This window comes from Anomaloglossus baeobatrachus, chromosome 5 (assembly GCF_048569485.1).
Source record: "Anomaloglossus baeobatrachus isolate aAnoBae1 chromosome 5, aAnoBae1.hap1, whole genome shotgun sequence".
NCBI classification, from domain to species: Eukaryota; Metazoa; Chordata; class Amphibia; order Anura; family Aromobatidae; genus Anomaloglossus; species Anomaloglossus baeobatrachus.
The window spans coordinates 34735141-34754612 of NC_134357.1; the positions used below are offsets into that span (position 1 = coordinate 34735141).

Here is a 19472-nt window from a genome sequence, read left to right on the forward strand (position 1 = left end):
TCACTGAGCCCCATATCCCAAAAAATGAGAACGCCAGTGGTCGTTGGAAAATGGCACAAAAAGTGTGCCACTTTTTTTGGACAAGCTTCCGAATTTTTTTAACCCCTTAGATAAAAGTAAACCTATACATATTTCATATCTACGAACTCGTACCGACCTGAGGCATCACACTGACATATCAGTATTACCATATAGTTAACACAGTGAATACAATACTCCAAAAACAATTGTGCAATCGCACTTTTTTGCAATTTTTCTTCACTTTTGGATTTTTTTGCCGTTTTCCAGTACATTGTATGGTAAAACTCATGGTTTAATTTAAAAGTACAGCTCGTCCCACAAAGAAAAAGCCCTCATATGGCAAGATTGACGTAAAAATAAAAAAGGGACGGCTCTCGGAAGAAGGGGAGCAAAAAACAAAAATGAAAAACGGAAAATCCCCCGGGGGTGAAGGGTTTGACAAATTTGGAAACAGAAGAGAACAAATGAGCAAAAATTGCTGAATAAAGGCTTATTTTATTACATATGATCAAAGTGCACAGTGCATAATTTATAAAAATGCAGTACATGAAATGTATGCGAGTGGACAAAAGGGGCGAATAAATGAACAGTTGTAACAAGGTTTAGATCTGCTATAAGAGTAAAAAAGTGCATAGTCGTGGCCCTACATGAATTATTACCTCAAACCGATAGCTGAAAAAGGGGGAGAGTAATGTAATCCTCAAGGGATTAAATGAGTGGTACTGTACCCAGATGCAATTTTAAAGTATGATGGCTAGAAAATCTGAAACGCCAAGTATATATGATCCAAAAATTATCAGCTATGCGGGTGCTTGAGAGGAAATGATGGATGTATTGGGAGAAACTCCCAAGGGTCAGAGAACCAAAGACAGGCACAAAAAGGGTTATTTAGCAGAAAGGCAACATTGCAAAGAGTTAAGACTAAGTAGTCAGAACATTACCGTTGCGTGGAGCGGTGGGAAAGATTCCCTGACGCACGTTTCGCGGCCCGTGGCCGTCAGACCGGCTGCTTCATCAAAGGCGAAGGTAGGAAGGGTTTGACATATGTAAGAAAAAAAACATTTTTTTTCCATATCAAATGAGTCTATAGCTTGTAACAAATTACGAAAAATATTGATTGTACACAACTTTTTTAAAGGTCCAAAAGTCGGAACATCCAGGCTGTGGTCAGTATTGGTGGGAGTTCCCCGGTAGACACTGGTTCACGAGGGACAATGTCCGGTGTGTTTGTCCGATCACCAGAGGTCTAAGGTGGAACGTTTCAGCAAAGGAACTTTTACGTTACGATTTTAATACTAGAAGAAAAAGAAATAAGATCCTGGCTTTTTTAAAAGGCATCAAGGTATCCAGGACATCAGGGGACATCTCTACCGGAGAGAAGAAAGTGGCGCTTTTTCTGTTTTCGGGAGCCGCTGTTGGCAGCTTCACATTTTGCTCAGTGACTAGGCATCAAATCATAAATAATCAAGGCTATCCTCCGAGACACAGATGAAAGAGATTTACTTAATGGAAATCTCTGAACTGGAGATGAGAGGTTTTCTAAGATTTCCAGGCCCAAGTGCATTAATAACACATTTATCTAGGAATCTTTCTGAAAAAGAAAAAAAAAAAGGAATTCATTAATTTCCCAGAAAGATAAATGCTTCCATGTCCAGGACGTATTTACTGGTGAATATTCCTCTGCCGTAACCAATTGGCCTATTTTCCTTCAAAGTCGAAGGTTTTTGGCATCGTAACGCGCGTTGTCACACAAGGTGTTTCATCAGACGGGATGGATTTGGCTGCTCTGCAATGCAGCACGTTGTATGACAGGTATCTTCATGTGCTGCGGCTCGTGATCTGTCGTGTCGTGGGAGCTTTTGTTAAAACGCAGAATTTCGGGCGTGATTTTTCGAGCGGAGAACGGGACGTTTACTATGTAAATGATCATAAACTTCACACGGCAATTAACGAGTTGGCTGCAGAATAGGTACAGTGCTTAAAAAGGCATTTACAAAAAGTTGGCAAAGAGCGGCGAGTATTATTCACATATCAGTATGGAAATGTTTTGCAGCGCTGGAGATGGAGGGAACAGAATAGAGGTCATTTCTTTCTTCTTTTTACTTGTACTTCTGATGGTAATCACACAATAGGATATTCAGTCTGTCCTCAGCTGACAACAGGGAGCAATGGATTAAATTCAAATGCTAGGCTAGATCGACACTGCAGACTTTAAGTGCTTATAAAAGATTATTTCTAACATTGCAAGTCATCACCTATTTACAGGATTGGGGGTAGTCTGACCACTTGGAACCCCATGGATCCCAAAAATTACTTTTTTGATTGCTACAGTCAATAGGTAGCCTTAGAGATAAAGTCCTCTTTCTTCTGAATTGGTTCTTTGCATATTTAATTTCCCAGAGAAGCATTGCATGGCCTATAAGTCTCCTTACACTGGCATGTCAGGAATGTCCTCCACATGGAAAAGTGTTCCCTCTTAGATCTCTAGGCTTATAGGATTTCTAGAGCCAATAGGTGGTCCCAGAGATCAAGTCCTCTTTCTTCTGAATAGGTTATTTGCATATTTAATTTCCCAGAGAAGCATTGCATGGACTATAAGTCTCCTTACAGTGACTAGTCACTCTCCATAAGATCTCTAGTCAGAGACTTCTCACCTAGCCAAATCAGAGCTGCTACTTGGCCTTGAGGAGGAGCAACACCTGAATGAAGCATGTGTTTTCAAATGGAGTTTCTGGTTTGACTTCTAAAGGCCGCTTTACACGCTGCGATATCGTGACCGATATCGCTAGCGTGCATACCCGCCCCCATCAGTTGTGCGACACGGGCAAATCGCTACCCGTGGCGCACAACATCGCATGGACCCGTCACACATACTTACCTGCCTAGCGACGTCGCTGTGACCGGCGAACCGCCTCCTTTCTAAGGGGGCGGTTCGTTCAGCGACACAGCAACGTCACAGCAGCATCACTGAACCGCCGCCCAATAGAAGCAGAGGGGCGGAGATGAGCGGGACGTAACATCCCGCCCACCTTCTTCCTTCCTCATTGCGGCCGGCCGCAGGTAAGGTGAGGTTCCTCATGTCTGCGGTGTCACACGGAGTGATGTGTGCTGCCGCAGGAGCGACGAACTACTTTGTGCACCGGGCAGCAGCGATACTCGAGAATAGGGGGTGATGTCACCGATGAGCGATTTTGACCGTTTTTGCGTCGATTTAAAATCGCTCATAGGTGTCACACGCAAAGACATCGCTAAAGCGACCGGATGTGCGTCACAAATTCCATGACCCCAACTAGATCGCTTGAGCGATGTCGCAGCGTGTAAAGCGGCCTTTATCGTAAGTCATGTGGAAAGACTTGTTAAAGGGTTAATATTAACTATTAGGATTGCTGCATCTAGTAGGTGGCCCCAGAAATCAAGCCCTCTTTCTTCTTAATAGGCTATTTGCATATTTAATTTCTCAGAGAAGGATTGCATGGCCTATAAGTCTCCTTACACTGGCATGTCAGAGATGTCTCTCTCCACAAGGAAAAATGTTTCCCCTTAGATCTCCAGGCTTTTAGGATTGATGCATCTAATAGGTGGTCCCAGAAATCAAGTCCTCTTCCTTCTAAAGAGGATATTTGCATATTTAATTTCCCATAGAAGCATTGTATGGCCTATAAGTCTCTTTACATTAGCATGTCACTCTCCACAAGGAAAACATGTTCCCCCTTAGATCTCCAGTCAGAGGCTTCTCACATAGCCAAATCAGAGCTGCTGCTTTGCCCTGAGGAAGGGCAACACCTGAAATATGTGTTTGCAAATGGATTTTCTGGTTTGGCTTTTTATCCTAAGTTATATGGCAAGACTCGTTAAAGGGTTAATATTGACTTTTAGGATTGCTGCATCCAGTAGGTGGCCCCAGAGACCAAGTCCCTCTTCTTCTGAAGAGGTTAATGGCATATTTATTTTCCCAGAGAAGCATTGCATGGCCTATAAGTCTCCTTACACTGGCATTTCAGATATATCACTCTCCACAGGGAAAAATGTTCCCCCATATATCTGCAGTCAGAGGCTTCTCTCCTAGCTAAATCCAATCTCCTGCTTTGGCCTGAGGAGGGACAACACTTGGAACACATATTTTAAAATGTAGTTTCTAGTTTGGTTTCTTGTGGAAAGACTCATTAAACAGTCAATATTGACTCTTAAGATTGCTACATCCAATAGGTGGCCCCAGGGATCAAGTCCTCTTTCTTCTGAATACGTTATTTGCATATTTAATTTCCCAGAGAAGCATTGCATGGCCTATAAGTCTCTTTACACTGGCATATCAGACATGTCCTTCTCCATGTCCCTATCCTAAGACATGTGGCAAGGCTCATTAAAGAGTTAATATTGACTTTTAGGATTGATGCATCCAATAGATGGCCCCAGAGACCAAATCCTCTTTTTCTGAAGAGGTTATTTGCATATTTATTTTCCCATAGAAGCATTGCATGGCCTATAAGTCTCATTACACTGGCATGTCAATCTCCACAAGGAAAAATGTTCCCCCTTAGATTTCCAGTCAGAGGCTTCTGATATAGTAAAATCAGAGCTGGTGCATTGCCCTGAGGAGAGGCAACAACCAGAAACATGTGTTTGAAAATGGAGTTTCTGATTTGGCTTCTTATCCTAAGTCATGTGGCAAGGCTTGAAATTGACTTTTAGGATTGCTACATCCAATGGGGGCCCTAGAGGTCAAATCCTTTTAATTCTGAAGAGGCAATTTGCAAGAATGAGCTTTAATGGAGTGGACCAGTCTCCAACCATTCTTTATGAGACTGACAGAGAAGGTGGAGCTACATTAAAGAGGTGTAGATCTGGTGTAGATTTATGATATCACATATTTTTTGTATGTGAGTTATAGTAAATGTTTATATTTTTCTTAATGGTTGTAAGTGCAGGTTCCCTTTATGTATAATTAAATCATGGTGAAATTTCTGATTTTTATTGGCTTTGTTTGAGGACCAGTGATCTTGGCTCTAACTTCTAGTGTTAATTTCTATTGCAGAACCTGTGCAAGAAAACCCAGAACCCACGGAAGACACCATCGAGGAAGAAGACTCTTTATGGAGCATCCACATCGGGAGCGAGTCTCGGAAATTCTGTGACCTCTGTCGAGCTTGGTTTAACAACCCAATGATGGCTCAGCAACATTACGAAGGGAAAAAACACAAGAAGAATGCGGCACGGGCAAAGCTTCTACAAAGACTTGGTGAAACCTTGGATTCTGAGGCGCTGGAAGGTGAGTCCATGCGTTGTGCGTAATGTTCTGCTAAATACTGAGAAAGGCTTCCATTTATGGATGTTGCGGGTTATACTGGTTAGTGTCTTCAAGTGACTTTTGGCTCTACATGAAAAAGTACCAAATGAATTTGGTTTCTCCAAAATGTCTTGTTCTCTCCTTGGTACATCAGGATTGTATTTAGACTTTGTGTCATGATTCCACCTCCCCGTCCACATGGCTAGGCGGCGGAGCCTTCTCTCGGGCCTCACTTCCGGAGCTTGGATGCTTTACATTCTGTCATCTCTGGTGAAACTTCAAAACAAGAATGCCACGGAGACACCAAATACCCCGAAACAGCTGTCTGTGGATGGATACCATGTTTTGGTATAGGCGGTTTCCTTGACTGGAGACTGCCCTTCCCGTGGTTGTTCCTTCCCGGTGAAAGACCTGGCTAGTTTCCTGCCAGCGTTGAGAAACATGTGATGGTGTCTCCGCAGCATTCTTGTTTTGCATATTTTCCCAGGGGGCCTTGTTCTAGTGTCACCGCGTTGAGAAACACATGATGGTGTCTCCGCAGTGTTGGATGTTGATCTCCCCGAGGTCAACCATTCTTACCTATGTAATCTCTGGTGAACCAGCGCCGGCTATAAGCTTAGCACTGCTTTGCCTGTGATTGCTGGTTCTTGTAAGTGTTTCCTGAGCCGTCCTTCCCCTGTGCTCTGTCTGTGTTCCGTCCCACCTTCTTCCTTCCCACAATAGCCCCCGTCGTTCCCCCTTCTCCTACCTCCCCACTCGGTTGCTTTCTGTGGTGCTGACCTCGGTCTGACCTCGACCTCTCTTTTGCTCGTTCCTCCAGTCTTCTTTCTCACCGTACTGTGTATGACCTGGCCTGCCTGACCATCCTCTGCAAGTCCTGTGGCCTCTGTATTCTGACTGACTGTGCAGGGTAGTGCTCCAGCACACACTGTGTGTCCACCTCTATGCTGATTCAGCTCTGTGTAGTGTCTTTTCCTGCAGGGCTCCAGCTCCCCCTGGTGGTAGCCTGACACTTTGCAATTATAGTTGTAATGATAACCAACCTTTTGTTTTTGGTTGTGCCACTTCTGTGTATCTTTCTATCCCCTACCTGTTACTGCCTGTGTAATCTTTTTCTAGCATCAGCAACATATTAAAGGGAGTGGAAGCGAGTTTTGTCTATCAACAGGAAGTGGGATGGGTCTTTGTCTCTCTACAGGAAGTGGGGTGGGTCTATGTCTTTGTACAGGAAGTAGGCTGGGTCTTTGTCTCTGTACAGGAAGTGGGGACGGGTCGTTGTCTCTTTACAGGAAGTGGAGTGGGTTTTTGTCTTTGTACAGGAAGTTGGGCAGATCTTTGTCTCTCTACAGGAAGTGAGTGCGGGTCTTCTATAGGAAGTGGAGTGGGTTTTTGTCTCTCTACAAGAAGTGGGTGAGGTCTTTGTCTCTCAACAGAAAGTGAGGTGAGTCCTTGTCTCTCTATAGGAAGTGGGTGAAAGTCTTTGACTCTCTACAGGAAGTGGGGGCGGGTCTTTGACTCTCTATAGGAAGTGTGGGCAGGTCTTTGTCTACACAGGAAGTGAAAATGTCTATCTATAAAAAGTGGGGTAGGCCTTTGTCTCTCTACAGGAAGTGAGGGCGGGTCTTTGTCTATCATCAGAAAGTGGAAGTGAGTCTTTTTTTTTATACAGGAAGTGGAGTCAGGATCTTGTCTCTAAAGGAAGTGGGCGGCAATCTTTGCCTCGCTACAAGAAGTGAGGGCGGGTCTTTGATGCTCTACAGGAAATGTGAGTGGGTCTTTGACTCTCTGCAGGAAATATGGGTGGGTCTTTTTCTACACAGCAAGTGGAAGTGTGTCTTTGTCTCCCTACAGGAACTTGGACAGATCTTTGTCTCTCTACAGGAGTTAGGACAGGTCTTTGACTCGCCACCGGAAGTGTGGGCAGGTCTTTGACTCTCTACTGGAAGTGTGGGCAGAACTTTGACTCTCTGCTGGAAGTGTGGGCAGGTCTTTGACTCTCTACCGGAAGTGTGGGCAGGTCTTTGACTCTCTACCGGAAGTGTGGGCAGGTCTTTGACTCTCTACCGGAAGTGTGGGCAGGTCTTTGACTCTCTACCGGAAGTGAGGGCAGGTCTTTGACTCTCTACAGGATGTGAGGGTGGGTTTTTGTCCATCAGGAAGTGGGTCTTTTTTTCTGTAGAGGAACTAGAGGCAGGACTTTGTCTTTAAAAGAAATGGGCGCCGATCTTTGTCTATCTAAAGTAAGAGAGAATAGATCTTTGTCTCGCTACAGGAAGTAGGGGTGGGACATTTCCTTCCTACAGGAATTGGGGGTGGATCTTTGTATATCAGTATATCAACATGAAGTAGGTGTCAGTCCTTGTCTCTCTAAAGGAAGGGGGAGCTCATCTTTGTCTCGCCATGGGAAGTGGGGCGGGTCTTTATCTCTCAACAGGAAGTGGATTTGGGCCTTTGCCTCTTTCTGCAGTAAATGGGGGTGGAGCTTTATTAAAAGGAAGTGAGGTTTGTCTTTGTCTTTCATCATTAAGTGATTGATCTTTGTCTCTACAGGAAGTGTTTGTGTGGGGGGAGAAGTCTTTGTCTCTCTCTAGGACGTGGAAATGTGACTTTATCTCTTTGCTCCTGCTCTCTTGTCTTTTGTACTACATACAGTCATGATGGAGAGGTGGGCTTTTAGTTTAGGACAGGCCATAGACGGGGAAGTGCATGATTGGAAACATGAGAAAGAAAGTTCCATGACCTATAGTGCTGGCAGAGTACTGATGAATTAGGCACTGTAAAAAAGGGAATGTCACCGCATGAGAATCAGATACGTTCCTGGATATATTAGACTGAACAAAAAGATTCAACATATTGTGGTGGACGACAACAGCAAGACCATATTTTTCTTCAGGTTAAATGCGATAAAGCAGTCACCACTAAAGGTGCCTACTGTATATTCATGTACCTTGATATAGAGACTTATGTGTCATACTACAGAGCTTGCTCTAACGGTGGCTGCGGGCAGGCCGGAACTTTTAACTCTGCCAGTACAGAGGATTTGGAGCTCAGTATCAGTAACAATAAGCTTCAAAAGCTATGAAGATGTAATAACAAATGACTCATCTCTGGATTCCAGAGCTTTAGATGAGAAAAAGCAAAACAAGATTGTGCAGTTGGTTGGACGTTAATCTTCAAGAAACTTTTGTTTTAGACATTTCTTCATGTCCCTTGAAGTTTTACTTTCAAAAATGATATGTTTGGTTCTGTCATTTTTTCCTCCCTTTTTTCTAAGAAATAGAACTTTTTTTATTTTTCTATCATTATGACCTCATGAGGGCTCGTTTTTTGTGGGGCAATTTTTACTTTTCAATGACACCATTTATTTTACCGTGGGGAAAAAATATTCTAAGTGGGGTGAAATGATGGAAAAAAACCAAACAATTTCGCCATTGCTTTATCAGTTTGTCATAGTCCAGTAAAAATAACATGGCAGTATGACTCTCCATGCTAACGGCATGACAGCAATACCGTTCTTTTTTTATATATTACTGGTTAAAAAAAATCAGAAGTTAAAAAAATTATTTGTCTCCATTTTCTGAGACTTGTAACTTTTTCATCTTTCTGTCGATGGAGTTAAATGGCTAATAGTTTTTGGCATACTAAACTATAGTTTTTATTTATACTATTTTTGGGTGAATACAGTGTTTCAGGGTGGGCCATAAGTATGAACACACCTTGAGTGGGTCATAAGAATGGATACACCCTGATAATAAAAGAGTAAAGTTGAATTCAAAATGGCGGCTTTACAGATGGCCGCCATGGGCGTCACCCGGCCTCAAATGTTTTGCCCTTCTTATGTACTAATATGCCACAAACGGTAAGGTGATATCAGCAACCACTTCCATTTTATCAGGGTGTATCCATACTTATGGCCCATCCAGGGTGTATCCATACCAATGGACCAACCAGGGTGTATCCATACTAATGGCCCACCCAGGGTGTATCCATACTAATGGCCCACCTAGGGTGTATCCACTCTTATGGCCCACCCAGGGTGCATCCATACTAATGGCCCACCCAGGGTGTATCCATACTAATGGCCCACCTAGGGTGTATCCACTCTTATGGCCCACCCAGGGTGCATCCATACTAATGGCCCACCCAGGGTGTATCCATACTAATGGCCCACCCAGGGTGTATCCATACTAATGGCCCACCCAGGGAGTATCCATACTAATGGCCAACCCAGGGTGTATCCATACTAGTGGCCCACCCAGGGTGTATCCATACTTACGGCCCATCCAGGGTGTATCCATACTAATGGCCCACCCAGGGAGTATCCATAATTATGGGCCACCCAGTACTTTTTTTGGATGGGTAAAGCTATAACAACTGAAAAAAAGCGATTCTGCCTTTCTTATATTTTTTTTTACTTTTCTATATTTATGTCATGCTTGCCAAGTGACATAAGGGTGTCGGACACACAACAAAAAATACAACAAAGGGGACATTGGGGATATGATAACAATGGAGGGCCTTGTAACTTATGAGAGGGGTAGATGGGACACCTCTTATCCTCACCTGCAGCTGTCCTTACTCTCCTCGCCAGTCCCTATACAATCTCCGCAATTGTCGCCGAGCAGGAAGCTGAGACCCTGAGAAACCCTGTATATGCCCTGGCTAGTAAGAGGCAGGTGAGGTTCACTAGACCCACCGCTGCACTAATAAGACACAAGCGAGGGAAAGACAAACCGGGGAAACAGCGATGAAAAAGGGATAAAGCCTGAGCACAAGGCAACTCATCAGCAGAGCCTTCCACCAAGGCAGCCAGACAACAATGAATTTCAACCTTCCACAAAGATTGCTGGGAAACACCTCTATTTAAACACGAGGGGGCGTGGCTACAAAGCAGCTGCATCTGAAACACTCAGCTAGGAACTGCTGGTCTACAAAACTGACATTAACCCATTAGGTTCTGAAGGAAATGAAACCATATTTAAATGTAGAGTCTCAGGTGAAAATGAGGGATTCCAACCCTGAAACCGTCACTAGTCTCCAAAAATAGAGAGACGACGTGACAATTTGATATCTGATATAAATAATTTAGATTTTAATATACTTTTATGGATATGACAACTCCAAATATGATGTTGTTATTTATTTTTAAAGTGGGAAAAATTTGATTAAAACTTTAATATTCATTTAATTTTTACATTATTTTTATTTACTTTTTTTTTAATTTCTGGCCTCTTTTTTTACTCCTTTCAATGTTATTGCCAGTTCTGATGAATGTGCCCTGTTGTGCATACACTTCATGCATTTATATTTAATGCCCATTCTGCCATCCTCCTGCACCATTCCTCCCCAGATTGGTAAATGTTGTCCGGTTATGGTGGTATTTAAAGTTTAAAGCCCCGCCGGGTCCCCCGGTACGTGAGTGAATATGATAATGTTGTGCTCATGAGGTCGCTTTTATTAAAATGTTAAAGAGGCGAGAGCGACCTTTCTCCCTTGGCCTCCATCCAATTTTATGGATCTGATTTACTAGGGACAAAGGGGCCATTTTTGGTTAAAATAATGCGTTCTGCCAACATTAATTTGTTTACAGCGCCATTTTATATTCTTATATGCAACAATATTCTCAAAGAAAGCAGCGACGATGTCAAAACTGATAATGTATAAGGATTTGTTCTTTTTAAAAAGTATTTCCCCCTTAGTAGTGTTCCTTTTATTATATACCAGTATTTAGTTTCTGCTCCAAAGGCAATATGTCATATCTTCAGACAAAGGGAATTTGTGTAAACCCATAATACATGGTCTTAAGATTGCAGCATTTATTTAAAGAGGTCTTCCGCCTCCCCCCCCCAGCAAAAAAAATGTACATGTAAATGAGCTTTAAATAAGAAGTTACTAATATACTTCACTTAGCCCATTTTTCTGGTAAATGTCCTGAGTCCCATAAGATGGATTTTCCTGATCGGGGATGAGACTGGTGTGTATGAAGGGGGCTGGCTGACTATTGTACCCTAGAAAAGATTACTAAACCGTTCTGAGCCATTATTTGGAATAAGGAAAATTTGCAACAAAATGATCCAAAGACTTTATCCAAATTATCCCGGAAATACTTGTAATGAAATGCAGTTTTGTCCTCGCGAATGATGTCTTATTGACTAATAGGACTGGTGTGATATATATTTCTGCCATAAAAGCCCATATACACAGGCTAATAATCGGCCAAACAAGCATTCACAAGAATCTTTCCCGATCATTGCCTGGATGGAAGCGATCAGCTGATTGATTCACTGGTTAATTGGAACAGGGGAAGTGTCATTTAGTGATGAGCGGGCACTACTATGCTCGGGTGCTCGGTACTTGTAACTAGTGATGAGCGGGCACTACCATGCTCAGGTGCTCAAATATACGAAGCTGTGGAGAAAAAGCGCAGATAGGGTATTACCCCAATAATATGGGGTGAGGAGGGGGGAGTGAATACTCACCAGATAGAGGTGTGCAAGTCACAACCCCTTTAATCACATGTAAGGTATTGATCCAGGCTGCAGCCACCCGACGGCAGATAACAGAGAGTAATGGAGATAGGTGGTAATGCCGCGCCAAAGATCACTTCTGGAACCGTAAGATTAACGTATCTTTATTGGCATAGGTCTACGCGTTTCAGGAGCACCGCTCCCTTCCTCAGGACCGTGAAGAACCAAGAGACATCAAATCACTGTTATGCTCAGGTGCTCGGTACTTGTAACTAGTGATGATCGGGCACTACCAAGCTCTGGTGCTCTGTACTTTTAACTAGTGATGAGTGAGCACTACCATGCTCAGGTGCTCAATACTAATAACTAGTGATGAGTGGGCACTTCCATGCTTGGGGGCTCAGTACTCGTAACTAGTGATGAGTGAGCACCACCATGGTCGGGTGCTCGGTACTTCTAACTAGTGATGAGCGAGTACTTCCATGCTTGTGTCGCATTACTCGTAACTAGTGATGAGCGGGCACTACCATGCTCAGGTGCTCAGTACTCGTAACTAGTGATGAGCGGGCACTACCATGCTCGGGTGCTCAGTACTGGTAACTAGTGATGAGCGGGCACTACCATGCTTAGGTGTTCGGTAGTCGTAACTATTGATGAGCGGGCACTACCATACTCGGGTGCTCAGTACTTGTAACTAGTGATGAGTGGGCACTACCATGCTTAGGTGTTCGGTAGTGGTAACTATTGATGAGCGGGCACTACTAAGCTCAGGTGCTCGGTACTTGTAACTAGTGATGAGCGGGCACTACCATGCTTAGGTGCTCGGTACTCTTAACCAGTCATGAGTGGGCACTACTTTGCTTAGGTGCTCGCTACTCGTAACTAGAGGTGAGTGGGCACTTCCATGCTCGGGTGCTCGGTACTCATCACTAGTGATGAGTGAGCACTACCATGCTAAAGTGCTCGGTACTCGTAACTAGAGGTGAGTGGGCACTACCATGCTCGGGTGCTCAGTACTCTTAACTAGTGATTAGTAATGATGGGCGAACCCAGACTGTAAAAGTCTGGATCCACACAGTTTCAGATGTACCCAAGTGCCGGTCCTGGGCTCAGAATTTTCAGGGAATTTCGGCTAATGATCTGGATCCAGCACTCGAGAAATACAAAAAAATAAAGGAAAAATAAAGAAAAAAATTATAAAGTGAATGCGCTATACTTACCAAGGCTCCGACGCAGCTGTAACTGCTCCCACAGCCGCTCATTCACTTCTGGGGTCTGCACTGCTTTCCCCACCCATCAGAGTCTGTGATTGGTTGCAGCCAGATGCGCCCCCACTGAATGACAGTGTGTCTGATGCTTATATTAACAGACCTGATCTGTGGGTCTGTATCATACAGTAAAGAAAAATAAATAAATGAAAAAAATTGGCGTAGTGTCCCCCCATATTATGATACCCAGCATAGATAAAGGATTGCGCTGGTGCGGTGGTAATGAGGGTAATAAGAAGTTAATCGTAGCTCACAGCTGCCATTAAGCCCTAGATTAGTAATGGGGGGGGTCTATGAGACCCCCAATACTAATCTGTAAGTGAAAAATAAAGACAAACACCGAAAAAATACTTTATTTGAAATAAAAGACAATAAAGCACTCTCACCACCTTATTAACTCCCATAACATCCCTGCAGGTCCAACATAATACACACAAGGTCCCACGACACTTCCAGCTCTGCTACATCGGAAGTCAGAGCGTGTGATCATGGAACATGACCGCCTGCTGTGGACTTAAGGCAGAGAGTGAGCCTCAGCGATCAGCAGTGATATCACTCAGGTGATTTGTGGTCATAGCTGGAGACTCCCATGGCCCTCCACCTGTGACCTAAGTAACCTAACCTCAGTAAAGTCAGTGACCTCACCTCGGGAGCATTTTAGTCCTCGCTTATCACTATTTCCTAGCCCTCCATAATCTAGAAAAATGCCAGCCGCAGTTTGGCTTGATTTGCCCAAAAAGATCTTAATAAAATAAAAATTTGAGCAAATTTTATTTCTTTGTAGAATTTAAGGAGAATTCAGTTTGCCTCCAGCTAATTAGTTTGTCTGATTATTACTAGGGATGATCGAATACCTCGAATATTCGGCTTCGCGAATATTTGCCGAATAAGTCGCCACTATTCGACTATTCGCGAATATTCGATGCGCAGTGTAAGTCTATGGGAAATCCGAATAACAACTATTCGGGCTTCCCATAAACTTACATTGCGCATCAAATATTCGAATAGCGGCGAGGTATTTGTCGAATATTCGCAAAGCCGAATATTTGAGGTATTCGATCATCCCTAATTAGTAACCATCTTGGCAGCACCATAATCCTATTGTGGACCGACTGGCGTTTTCTCCATTCGTTAGCAGGTTTGTAGGTGCAAATGACTGAGGGCGGTTTCACCGAATTGGTGCAGCACAAGAGAAAACCGCACGACTTAAACACATAAAAGAAGCAGAAAAGGAAAGTTAAAATAAAAGAAACTTCCATATTTTGCCTGAAATGAGTAATAGCTTTCCCAGAGCTGCTTTATCCATTACGGAATATTACATTTACGTGAGGGTATGAATATAACATAGAAATAAATATGATTTAATATTTTATGTCTCCAGCTATCTCCAATAACACTCACTTTCTGGCGCAGCAGAAAAATGCGCATTTGTCATCTCAAGTAAATATATTAAATAAGAAATGGCGATATCATCCTCGAATTACACCCTGGTTACACAGTGACAAATGACACCGAATTAACTGACTATTCCTCCACATCGTCTCTGTTCCTCGTTATCTAATACAGTCTTTCTAGAATTTTCAATCCCCGGCTGAAGCGGCACTTTATGAAGTGTGCACGGTGACACGATATGGGAGATCGGTAAACCTGATGATGGAAACAGACAGCGCCGCGCTAATTAGGTTTTGCCGGATACATTTTAAAACAATAATAGCTGATTCTTATTAAATTCAACTTAATCAACTGTATAATAAAAATAAAGCATGAAAATAAAGGTATTTTGCATCATAATATTGAGGATAAAATGTCTTTCTTTGCTCCCCAAAAATCTTGGAATCAAGGTAGATTTTATCTTAGCCACTTTTATAGTTTTGCTGCATTTTTCCTTTTTTTTTTTATTTATTGTGGATTACATCTGTGATGTATAAAGTACATGTTTAATAAGGTTACAACACGAGAAACAAAAAACAAATGGTGGGGAAAGACACAACAAAAAGCACTCCTTGGTTTCTTCTCCAGGAAACTTCGCAGCTGCAACCAAAACAACACCACAGCTATGCAGAGAAGAGTTCCTTCAATGTGATTAGGACAGAGAATCTATCACCGCTGCCACTGCCACCGCTGTTACAGCACGTCCTGGACATCCAAAGCAGGCGTCTTCTCCTCCACATCTTTGCCTTTACTCATCCCACCACCATCACTTTGACACCGCATACTGCTAAATGTGATGCCCTCCATCTAATGTACATTGACGGTTGTCCCGAGTTGACCCGTACGACATAGCATCTCTATATTAAGCAACTACCTTGATAAAGGTGTCATAACCGAAACGTTGGTTGTTGCTATATGTCAGGGTTCACACTTTTGCAGTTTGTCGGTTGTTAATAAAAAAACACTTGCATCAAAAATTATTCTCCTCTTCTTTCTGAGTGCTTGGGTTTTGCTATTTGAGAAAATCTATCACCGGCATGGAGTAAAACCAGGAGTGGGTAAATATAACCGAAGGGCATGATGAAAAAATGCTGCCGCTGTGATTAAGGCTATGAGTAATGTCAGCCAGTACGGAAAAAGTCCTTAACCCTTTCAGCATCAATAGAAACACAGCAAAAGCTGTTTGCTGTGTTTTTGCGCCTTCTCATTGCTTTCTCGGTGACAAAATCCCTAAAAGAATTGGCATACTACAAATTTAAAAAAAACATTGGCGTTCTCAAATTGAATTAGAAAAAAAATAAAAACAAGAGTGTGCATGAGATTTATCAAAACTCTTAACGTTTGCTGGTACTATAAAATTCAGCTTCATAGCTGCATTTAATAAAATGTGTGAAAATAGTCTAAAAGTTGCTGCTGCTTTCTAGTAAGTGTTTTATCTCTCCTGAGGACTGGATTCACAGTGACACTGCGACTTCTGAAGGTCTACTACATAGAGAGCGGACTTGAATCTCCTCTGTTCTGTGTGTATTATGTCACAGTGACTAGTCTCTATCCACCAGCTTAACAACAATTGAAATATAGAGATTTTTCAAGTGTGAAAATGCAGGATACGAGTAATATAATGACCGAAGATACTGTTATTGCTCATGTCCACACGACAACTTATCCTGAACAATTGCCTGAAATAACATTTACTGTTCTCGGAGAGGCTTGAGAGTCATTTTCATATTTGACACATATGTGTACTATATTAAGGGCACTTTTCTTTATGGAAAATTAGCTTAAATCTGCTGATTTGGGATTTGTCATGCCGGGGCGAGGAAACACCTGAAGTGCCGCGCAACACGGAGGGAAAAACAGGGAAAATGTTAAGAAAGTAGGTAAAGGAGTAACCTAACCACCTCACACTCACCTATGAATGATCCTTGAGCTCCCTAATGTCTGTAGACAGGTCCTTCCCCCTGTGCGCTGTCACATGCCAAGGCCCTCGTTGACCCTGAACTTACCCTGGCTAGTGAGTAGGTCAGTAATACACTAGTCCCACTACTATAATGAATCAACACAAGGACCATAAGACAAATGGGCGAAGAAAGACACAAAAAAAGCACTCCTTGGTTTCTTCAGCAGGAAACTTTGCAGCTGCAACTGAAATGACACCACAGCTATGCAGAGACGAGCTCCTTCAATTTAGAGATTTTTCAAGTGTGAAAATGCAGGATGCGATGTCATATAATGACCAGAGATAGTGTTATTGCTCATGTTCACACAACGTATCCTGAACAATGATCTGAAATAACATTTACTGTTCTAATGTAGGAGTAAGGGGCGAGATTGGCAATTGGCATCATTGGAGAGGCTTGAGAGTCATTTTCATATTTGGCACATATGTGTACTATCTTGAGGGAACTTTTTTTATGGAAATTTAACTTACACCTGTTCATTTGGGATTTGTCAAGCCGGGGCAAGGGAACACCTGATGTGCGCGCAACACAGAGGGAAAACCAGGGACAATGTTAAGGAAGGCTCTAGCCGTAGGGAAAGGGGTCACCACCTCACCCTCACCTGTGACTAATCCTTGAACTTCTTAATGCTTCTGGATGAGTCCTTCCCCCTGTGCGCCGTCACGTGCGTAGGCCCTCGGTGACCCTGAACTTAACTTGGCTAGTGAGTAGATCAGCAAGACACTAGTCCCACTACTACAACTACTACTGTCGGGAAAGTCACAACAAAAAGCACTCCTTGGTTTCTTCAGCAGGAAACTTTGCAGCTGCAACGGAAATGACACCACAGCTATACAGAGACGAGATCCTTCAATGTGGTCAAGATAGAGAATCTATCACCGGCATGGAGTGAGACCAGGAGGGGGTAAATATAGCAGAATGCCGTGATAACAAAATGCTGCAGCTGTGATTAAGTCTGAGTCCTTAACCTTTTCGGCATCAACAGAAAGAAAATCCACTCCAATACAAGATGTAACCTGCAGATGTGACACACTAGCGACAGGGTTTTTTTTTAAAAAAAAAGAAATAGATGATATAAAACATAAATGTTATTCCCAGAGCGACCCATTACGACCTGAAAATCTCAATAATGATTGGTTCATTGGGGTGAAACCACCTCTGGCCATGTTGGAGCGCCGTATTTTTGGTTTGGCACCAGTGAAGCTAATTACATTTGACTTTAGCAAATCACTCCAGTATCTTTTAATGTCCCTTTCCACCCCTCCCCCCCCATTCATTTTGAATAATGTCCCCAATTTTGCCGTTTCCATGCACTAAATATACTGAAACTGGATTAAAATAATGGTTTTACCCTTGAATAAACTGCACATTAGGAAGCTGGAAGGTTGGGGTCTTGAACTCTGCCACTTTGATTTATTGCCTTCCCCGTATGTATTTCGCAATCATCCAGTTCTTTTATTTGTACTCTGCCAATGTCACCGCCGTCCGGGCGCAATGTGTGATGGCGGAGCTGTGTTACTTAACGAGATGGGGTCAGGGGTTATTATTGTATCGGCTCTGGAAAGGAGTTCTGCTCCTGTCTAAAGTCAAAAATAGTAAAGTGGCGGATGAGCGGGGAACTGCCGCCGAAGGTGTCGGAATTTACTGATTTACTTTGTATGCAAATTGATTAAATTACTAATGGAGCGATGAGTGACGCAAAAATATCATGCACACGGAAAATGGAAAACTGCTGCATTTTTTAAAGAAGCAGCACGTCAATTCTTTCAGATTTTTTGCAGCATTTTTTTCACTATTGAAAGAAATGAGCGGGTTCAAAAATTCTTCAAAAACACAAACGCTGAATTTTTGCTGCATTTTTTTTTCTTTTGTGGTGAATGAAATTAGCTTTAGTAAATGTGTACTGTAGACAAAGGACACATCAAAAATGCAGCAAAAATGCGGCAACAACCTGCTTTTAGGAAGTAGTTTTTTCACTGCTATAAGAGCAGGTTTCGGCTGCAGAAAAAATGCAGAAAAAAATGCAACATGTGAACATAGTCTTAGATCAATTCTTTTAACAAAAATCCCTTCAATTTGCGCTTTCATTCAAAGAGGTTGTGGGTTTTTAGTTGTGGGGCTAGGGATTTTCCAGTCTGTACAAGAACTATTAGAATGCAGTGGAGGTAGAGATTACTAGTCTGTACAGGAACCAGTAGGGTGTGGTGCAGCTAGGGATATTCCCATCTGTACAGGAACCATTAGGATACAGTGCAGCCAGAGATTACTAGTCTGTACAGGAACTAGTAGGATGCGGTGAAACTAGGAATACAAGTTTGTACAAGAACCAGTAGGGTGCGGTGCAACCAGGTATTATTTGTCTATACAGGAACCAGTAGGGTGTGGTGCAAATAGGGATTACTAGTCTGTACAAGAAACAGTAGGGTGCAGTGCAACTAGGGATTACTAGTCTGCACAGGTACCATTAGAGTGTGGTGCAACTAGGGAATACTACTCTGTACAAGAACCAGTAAGGTGCGGTGCAACTAGGGATTATTTGTCTATATAGGGTCTATATAGGAACAAGTAGGGTGTGGTGCAAATAGGGATTACTAGTCTGTACAGGAAACAATAGGGTGCATGCAGCTAGGGATTACTAGTCTGTACAGGAACCAGTATGGTGCGGTGCAGCTAGGGATTGCTTGTCTGTACAGGAACCAGTCGGGTGCAGTGCAACTAGAGATTACTAGTCTGTAGAGGAACCAGTTGGGTGCGGTGAAGCAAGGGATTACTAGTCTGTACATGAACCAGTAGGATGCGGTGCAGCTAGGGATTACTAGTCTGTACAGGAACCAGTAGGATGCGGTGCAGCTAGGGATTACTAGTCTGTACAGGAACCAGTAGGATGCGGTGCAGCTAGGGATTACTAGTCTGTACAGGAACCAGTAGGATGCGGTGTAGCTAGAGATTACTAGTCTGTAGAGGAACCAGTTGGGTGCGGTGAAGCTAGGGATTACTAGTCTGTACATGAACCAGTAGGATGCGGTGCAGCTAGGGATTA

General features: G+C 42.9%; 1 protein-coding gene across 1 annotated transcript in view; it reads left to right on the top strand.

Moving 5' to 3' along the window:
* Positions 1-19472, top strand: part of ZMAT4 (zinc finger matrin-type 4) — a 551003-nt gene that overhangs the window by 251148 nt on the left and 280383 nt on the right. The window contains exon 5 of the mRNA XM_075348396.1: positions 5054-5287. Coding sequence (XP_075204511.1) covers positions 5054-5287 — 234 coding nt within the window. The remainder of the gene's footprint in view (positions 1-5053; positions 5288-19472) is intronic.